General features: G+C 33.5%; 1 protein-coding gene across 1 annotated transcript; it reads right to left on the bottom strand.

Annotated features, from left to right (window-relative positions):
* Positions 1-2,238: 2,238 nt before the first annotated feature.
* Positions 2,239-8,637, bottom strand: LOC127129409 (probable ubiquitin-conjugating enzyme E2 25). The gene is made up of 8 exons (XM_051058598.1): positions 8,578-8,637; positions 7,413-7,553; positions 6,402-7,322; positions 6,223-6,354; positions 6,079-6,142; positions 5,562-5,701; positions 5,149-5,460; positions 2,239-2,737 (listed from the first exon to the last, which is right to left on the bottom strand). The coding sequence occupies exons 1-8, from the start codon at positions 8,635-8,637 to the stop codon at positions 2,465-2,467; spliced, it is 2,043 nt and encodes a 680-aa protein (XP_050914555.1). The 3' UTR covers positions 2,239-2,464.
* Between the last annotated feature and the right edge of the window lie 333 nt (positions 8,638-8,970).

The raw sequence follows: 8,970 nt of genomic DNA on the forward strand, positions 1-8,970 counted from the left end.
TCATACTAATACTCATACTCATACTAATAGTAATACTCATACTAATAATAATAATAATAATAATAATAATAATAATAATAATAATAATAGTAATAATAATAATAATAATAATAATAATAATAATACTAATACTAATAATAATAATAATTATAATAGTAGTACTAATAATAATAATAATAATAATAATAATAATAATAATAATAATAATAATAATAATAATAATAATAATAATAATAATAATAATAATAATAATACTGCTACTGGTAGTGGTACTCATGCTCATAATAATAATAATAATAATAATAATAATAATAATAATAATAATAATAATAATAATAATAGTACTACTAATAATAATAATAATAGTAATAATACTAATACTGGTACTGGTACTAATACTAATACTAGATAATAATCTGATTTATTTCATACACAGATTTACATTAAAGAGGTTTCTTAATAGGATGTAAGCTAAACATATAAGCAAAGAAAGAGATAAACAAAAATAAATTGACAATGGATCTTTTGCCATCTTAAGAATGCATTAATAATTCATCCGAACTATATACAGTATTGAGAACTATGAGCAGACCATTGAGTCTATATAACAAGGTTCAACAATGTAAACATAAAACAAAACCTTCTATTAAATTAAACCTTTATCAAGAAAATGTAGCAACTATTCCAACGGCTTGTTGCAAGTCTCAAAATTGGGTTCATCGTCGAGGATATATACTTGTACGATCCACGCCAACAAACTTACACACCAAACACCTCAACATCTAACCCCCAACATTGGTAGACCGGATACACACAACCTCGTGTCCGTCAAACTTTCCATTCCACCAACACACAAACATACAACCAAAACATGTCATACACCCAACCCCAATATCAAGAGCATATCACATACCACCACCAACAAATTGATCATCAACCTGAGACTCAACATCACTTCACACCCAACACATCACCCTACCAAAGCCGCCTTAGTCAGAACACCCCACGATCATTCAACACCAACCGCCCCTCCTCCTACCATAGCCAAGAAGCTCAAACCTCACAAAACCAAAACCTCCAACAACCTTATCTCTACCAAACACCCCAACAATCTTTCCAATCTTTCCTCGACGCATCATTCACAATTATGTCTCCCTTCAACCGTCCCGGTCGCCCACCAATTAGTCAAACACAACCCAACTACTCTGGTATGGGTCATGAACTCAGCTACGGCGGTACACCTTCGATGCATACTGAAGACTATGCCGATTTGTCTGACTATCTCAACAGGCCATCTCCTGTAGTTTTTAAGAGGAGTCGCCAATTGGATTGACGCATCTTCCTAAAAGTGGGATACTTTGGAATTTTTTTTGAAAACAGAGTTATTTTGGGAATTTTCTTGAAAAACAGGGTAATTTTCGTAAAAAATTCTACTTTATTTCCAAAATGCTTGCGAGTCTCAAAATCCATTACTAAAAAATTGAAAAGATAACTCTTTCTGACTTCAAGAAAGTCGTGAAATTGATTTTGAAATCTCTTTAACAATAAATAAATAATAAATAAATAATAATAATAATAATAATAATAATAATAATAATAATAATAATGATGATAATGATGATAATTATAATAATAGTAATGATAATGATAATAATAATAATAATAATAATAATAATAATAATAATAATAATAATAATAATAATAATAATAACAACAACAATAATAATAATAATAATAATAATAATAATAATAATAGTACTAATAATAATAATAATAATAGTACTAATACTAATACTAATACTTATACTCATACTAATAGTAATACTCATACTAATAATAATAATAACAATAATAACAATAATAATAATAATAATAATAATAATAATAATAATAATAATAATAATAGTAATAATACTAATACTAATAATAATAATTATTATAATAGTAGTACTAATAATAATAATAATAATAATAGTAATAATACTAATACTGCTACCGGTATGGTACTCATGCTCATACTCATACTCATAATAATAATAATAATAATAATAATAATAATAATAATAATAATAATAATAATAATAATAGTAATAATACTAATAATGTTACTGGTACTGGTACTCATACTAATACTAGATAATAATCTGATTTATTTCATACACAGATTCACATTAAAGAGGTTTCCTAATAGGATGTAAGCTAAACATATAAGCAAAGAAAGAGATAAACAAAAATAAATTGACAATGGATCTTCTGCCATCTTAAGAATGCATTAATAATTCATCCGAACTATATACAGTATTGAGAACTATGAGCAGGCCATTGAGTCTATATAACAAGGTTCAACAATGTAAACATAAAACAAAACCTTCTATTAAATTAAACCTTTATCAAGAAAATGTAGCAACTATTCCAACGGCTTGTTGCAAGTCTCAAAATTGGGTTTATCAAGAAAATGTAGCAACTATTCCAACGGCTTGTTGCTTACCGTTGATGAAGACAGGAATTTCTCACAGTCCTTGGCTCCAACTTGTGTAAACTCTTTAACAAGCATATCCACATATGCAGCTAAAGAATTCTTAAACTCCTTTGAGCAGCTCTTGTCACCCTGATCAACATCCTGAACTCCGCCTTTCACCAAACAACCAACTTGAGCACCATCCTTGTATGCTTTACAAGCCACTAAAATGTCCTGAGCTCGCCTGCAGAAGTGCCCCTTAACAAAGTCCTCAAAACTCTGAAAAACTCAAAATAACCTAAATAGTCAGTTTTTATCCCAAAAGTTATAAGTTACAAGGCAATAGTATACATAAATAAAAAAACTAAATAAACCCATCACTTATTATATAACCTGGCTTACCAATCAATCATAACAGCAGTGAATAAATTTTAGTGTATAGTTAAAGAAACCTAATGTGATAAATTGAGGGGAAGATAGCCTAGAGTGTTTAAGTTACCATCACATAGCTCCTTCCCAATATGCTTCTGTGTCTGCTATTTCGTGCCCATTCCAAAAACTATACAGGAAACACATTCTCACCTAGGATGGTGTCAGATTATGATTGATGAGATGACAACTCTAGAATTTAACCAGACTTGGACTTGTGTCCTCCTCACCTACAGAGAAATCTATTGTTGGTTGTCGTAGGACCAGATGGTCAGATAGATCGCTTGAAAGCTTGTTTTGTTGCTAAAGGCTATACTCAAATTTCAGTTTGGATTATGGTGATACTTTTTCTCCAATTGCAAATATGACTTTCTTATCAATGGCAGCTATGCACAGTTAGCCTCTCTATTAGTTGGATATCAAAAATGCTTTTTTACAAGGTGATTTAACCAAGGTCTATTTGGAGCAACCGCCAGGGTTCATTGCTCGGGGGGAGTCTTGTGGCTTTGTTTGTAAAGTTACGAAAAGCCTTATATGGTCTCAAGCATAGTTCTACAGCATGAGTTTGGTCGATTCAGTTCAGATCTTTGTGAATTTGGCATGGTCCGCAACGAAGCCGGCCATTCAGTGTTTTAAAGACCAATGCATTTATATTGTTGATTATATGGATGACATTGTTATCACAGGAAATGACCAAAGAGGCATTCATGATCTGAAGCAATATCAGATACGCAATCACTCAGAGGAAGTATGCTCTTAGAGGAATTGTTATCGTGGAATTGAAGTAGCTAAGTCAAAATCCGATACGTGATCTCTCAGAGGAAGTATGCTCTTGAGATTTTGGAGGAGACGAGCCATGAAAACATATGGCTTTCGCTTAAGCCGAAGTAAGACAATGTAAACCTATATTTATTTGTTTGGTACCTTTGGTACCTTCTATCTGTTTTGTATCTTGACTTCGGTCTTTCTTTTATTTCTAATATTTTTAATATATTATATATGTTTTTGCACTTCAAAAAATAAGAGTAAGGTCAGAAAAGAAGAAGTGTTTTTAACCTAAAGGTGAAAGTTGAAGACCATATCATACCACAAGTCACCCGATTTAAATATCTTTGATTCATAATACAAAACAATGGAGAAATAGAAGGAGATGTAAATCATGGAATTAAAATTGGATGGTTGAAATGGAGAAGGACCTCAAGGGATTTTATGTGACACAAAAGTACCGCTCAAGCTAAAGGAAAAAAAAATTAACGGACGGCAGTATGACCTGCAATGTTTTACGGGACTGAATGTTGGACGGTTAAGAGCCAACACGAGAATAAAATAAACGTAGCAGAGAGGAGGATGTTGCATTGGATGTGTGGTAAGACTAGACGAAAGCACCTACGATAGAAAAGATGGTGAGGATTTTGTTGTAAGGAGTAGATCAGATGGAGAGGATTCATTTCGAACAACTTAAGGTAGAGAGAGACACATAAAAATTATAAGAGAAACTATTAAAAAAGATCTCGAGATTAATAAATTGGGTAGAAACATGGTCTTTGATAGAAGATTATGGTGTAATTTGGACCATAATTTGATCCATGTAGTTGACCCCACTTAATGGAATAAGGCTTGTTTGGTGTTGTACATTGTGAGTGTTAGACTGTTAGTTAAGAAAACACACTCATAAACATTTTCCTTAGAGTCAATAAAAGGACTCGTCCACTTTTGCTTTAATGATCTATGTATTTATTGTATAGGGTTGATATACGGTATCGTGTAATAGGAATATAATATTTTGCAGTGCTGCGTAGTTGAAACTTGAAACAAACGTTTAACAGTTGAAGATTTAGTATATATACTGGATACTTAAACAACTGCTTAGGGATACCTAAAATAATTGCTTAGAGATACTTAAATAAAGACTGCTGTGAATTGTGAATAACGTAGATCCAGTATGTCTAGCTTATATATCACTAGAAGTATATATATTTTGAAGGGGACTGAATCAAAATTCTCAATATCATTTGCCTATGCTTAGGTGATTGTTCTATAATGTTAAACTATTTTATAAATTAGCAAAGACAATGGCTATCATTATTCTCTTCTGACTCTCCAAAGCTTACCAAAAGGCACGTCAGAAGAATTTCTAGGCATCACTTTGCCGTGGTGCAATGAGTGAACATGACAACTAACAAAAGAAACTATTTAAAACAAAATATGTTATATGAGAATAGATAAAGAGTTGAAACCAAGATATGCTTCTAGAATCAAACCTTTGGAGGCCTTCTTATCAGATAAACCATTGTCCTCAATGATAAGAGGAATGTGTCTTCATTATACCGCAGGGATCTAGTTTCACCCTCAGCAGAACCACTCAAACGTGCATATCCAGGCTCATTAAAATAAGGCTGTGTATTCAAGATTAGACCTTGTATAGAGACCAGGACCTGTAAAATTGTTGAAACACCTGGGAGCCACTTCTCATTCTTATTGCCAGACCAGGTGTTAAGTAGACTAAGGCACACCTTGCCACAATTATATAAATTTGGGTTGAGCCGAAGTCCACCAGAGTGGTAGTAGACTTGCTGCATTGAAAAATGTCCCTTGAGTCAGACTTTGCATTAAAGGTTAAAAATAGTGTACATAAGAATACTGCAAGTCAGATGCGGTAATCTCAACAACATACCGGGGGTACATTGGGAAAGCCACTTGGAAAGGAAACATCAAAAAAGAAAATGCCATCATGATAAGGAGTTCCCTCTGCTCCAATAATTACAGCCCTCAACAGATCTATTCTTGATTCATAAACTCTGACAAATATTGAATCTAATAGAAATAAAAGAAAATGTCAAAGAAACAGCTAGAGATTGTACAAAAACTCAGTAACAGGTTGCTCATTATGATATTAAAAACACAATTTACAATTATTTTACAGATTTTTGAACCTCCAGCTTCAGAACAAGTAGCTATCTCTACCAAGCAAAAGAAAGACAAAAACTATTTTATAAGGATGTACACTTAACAAATGCAGCCAAACTAATGGCCTTTGGGTTTGACAAAAACCGCCAAGGTATATTAATAACAATGAAGTCAAGCACACAATAAAAATCCTCCAGCTTTAAAAAAAACAAATACAAGAAGTGATATGATAAGGAAAATATTACAGCCCATTCGTGACAGAAATACTGAAAAAACAACTTTACCTGGTAAATCCTTCTCCAATAACTTCCATTCTTCCTGAATTCTTTTAACCCAATTCTTTGAATGCTGTTCAGGAAACAAATTAATGGTTAAACAATATAGTTAAGATTAAAACTGGAACAAAATACATATAAAAAAAAAATTACCTGTGTCGTGGAAGAATTGGTGCGAACAAAGTAATGGTCTGAAGTGTCGTCAACAGTGTCAAATTGCTTAAAGTTTTGAAATTTCTCAAGAATTTCTTCTCTGGCTTCATCAGAGATGGTCACAACAGTACACTATCAGCAGTTGTGCCATTATTTCCATCTCTTGCAGTATTGTGAACCCAAGGGTTATTGAACATTTGCGCAGGTGTGGTATGAAGAGGAACAAATGGATTGGAAAAACCTGGATAAGCTGTATAATTTGGAAATGGATTAAAATGAGAAGAATTCAACCAAGGATTTGCAAATTCAGTTCCTGGAAAATGAATTGATCCATCTACATGTCCATAGAAATTTGAATAATGTGAACTGATACTTCCAGTTCCAGCTGCTTTCTTTGCACTTTCAAGTAGTTTCCAATGAGGTGAACCACCTCCATGTGGCAGCTTCATGACCCCTGAGTTGTCTACAGAGCCATGGTTAGTTGAAGAACCAAAAAAATAAGGCTTCTTTTTACCAGAAGGTCCCAAAGACAAACTAGATGTAGATGACTCCACTCCTAATGCCAACTTTAACTTGCGTCTCCTGCTCTGTGTGGCGTCAATTATTTTCTTACTAGGGTCAACTTGAGAAAATAATTGAGAAGATAAGTGATTTTGCACACTAGAACTACCTACTACAGGTCCTTGGGTTTCAGGCTTAATAGGCTCAAATGACCATGAAGGCTGAAATAAGCCATTAACTTGAGAATGTTTAGAATCAGATTGCGGAATATGAAAGCTAGGATAGAATAAACTACTTTCAGCATTCTTAGAACTTAGATTGTATTCCTTCAACCAAGGAACAGGTGCCTCAATACCAGGAGGTATGTTTGCATTGTCAAAATGCTCCTGCAGTAAAGTATAATTATCTACATCCATATAATCATCCGGAATAATATCACAGAAGCCATCATCATCATCGTCATACAAGTGGTCAGACTCATCCTCATCAATGTTGATTAAGTTATTTGATACAGAAGTATAACCATTGGAAGACTCTACCCTGCTACTTGGTCCAGATTTGTCAATCACAGGCGGATAATATATATTATCAAAGTCTTCCTGAAAATGGTTTCAAGAAAATTTTAGTCATTGTTAAAGTTAGAGACAATAATATCAATCAGCTACAAGAAAGACGTCTTATTCACAAACCATAGTTTGATGATCACCAGAACCGTTGCGAACAGATTCAGTTGTCTTCCCCTTATTACTTTCAACAATGTTTTCACCAATTAACACTAAATCTGTTGTGTCGTCATCATTGTCGATGTCGATCACATCCCGAAAAATGACCTACAGAAGAAAAATACTGTTGTGACATCCAAGAAAATAATAGACATAGAGAAACCATTAAATCTTAGAAAAACAAGAGTGCAAGGCAAGTTAGAACTAAGAGCATAGGTGTGCTTTAGATGTGTACGTAAAAGACATAAATGATATAATCCAATCAATGTCAATTTGAATATCTCCTAGTCAAAAGTAGGAAGAAAAGCAGTGCTTTGTAAATAAGTCAAATGGATATATTTACACAAGGTAAACAGGTAGTGTAACAGAAACTATCGAAACTAATTTTCAAGTGAATATTTTCAACCAACCCATGCAAATTCCTTGACCCTGATAACCAAAGTTAGTATCAGCATACATTTCACTTCACATAAAAGTGGCATTGACTACTGATAAATAACATGTCATCATCAAACAATCAGATCAATCGGTCAGGGGATGAAAATCCTCCTATGTATAATGGGGAAATAACAAAGTGTCATCTGATTGATCAATAAGAAAGAAAGTTAATGGGGGAAATGCTGGTAAAACACGCAGCCTCTCCGCTAATTGGAACAAGCAATTCAGTCCACTTTTCCCCGCTTGACAACCTTATTTACGCGTATTGCAGAATTATGTTGTCCCATTTCCGAATTCTTCTTGAATCTTAACCCATTGTAATCTTTTTTTTTATTCCGTTAAACATAGCTCTCACCATTGTTCACTCCCTCTTTAACCGCAGAGTAGTACTCATCTTTAATTTCGAATTGAATGGTATACTATTTCCCTTTCTCCCTTACTCCAAGAATAGTTCATTCAGTCTTTATCGCAATATACATTCTCAAGTGAACTAAAGACGTGCTGCAAACCGGAACATACGTCCTAAATTGCAGTTCAAAGGTGGGTTCAATGAATTCCCAACAAATGAACCAATTAATTTTTTAAAACATCAACTAGTTTTGGTACCAACAATAACCATGGATATAAGGTTAAGAAGTAAACCTAAAATAGAACAGAACCAGAAAAATAAAAGATTAGCGAGGAACGATGATACCTCTTTGTGCGGCTTGATAGTTCGCTGTGGTGGTGGAATCTCGATCACATCAGGGTCCATGAAGCTATGAGAACTGCTACCAGAATACACACTCCTACTGTGACAGAGGAAAAAAAGAGTGACTCTGTGTTTTCAATTTCAAGTGTACGTAATCGCGATCGCAAGAAAAAGAAAAACTCAATCAAAAAAGAAAAGCTAAACCGAAAAGAGAAGGAGAAACCGACGAGTTGGAACTCTGAAATGAATGTTCAGATAGCGAAATCGGCGGAGGCGGCTGCTCAATCGATCGACTCATCAAGAATTGTTCCGAAATTGAATAAACAAGTTGGTCAGAGAAAAATCAGAAAACAGGAGAATGCAAATGTCTTATGATACTGCCTTCGCGCGCTTGTG

Source organism: Lathyrus oleraceus, chromosome 3 (genome assembly GCF_024323335.1).
Source record: "Lathyrus oleraceus cultivar Zhongwan6 chromosome 3, CAAS_Psat_ZW6_1.0, whole genome shotgun sequence".
Classification (NCBI taxonomy): domain Eukaryota; kingdom Viridiplantae; phylum Streptophyta; class Magnoliopsida; order Fabales; family Fabaceae; genus Lathyrus; species Lathyrus oleraceus.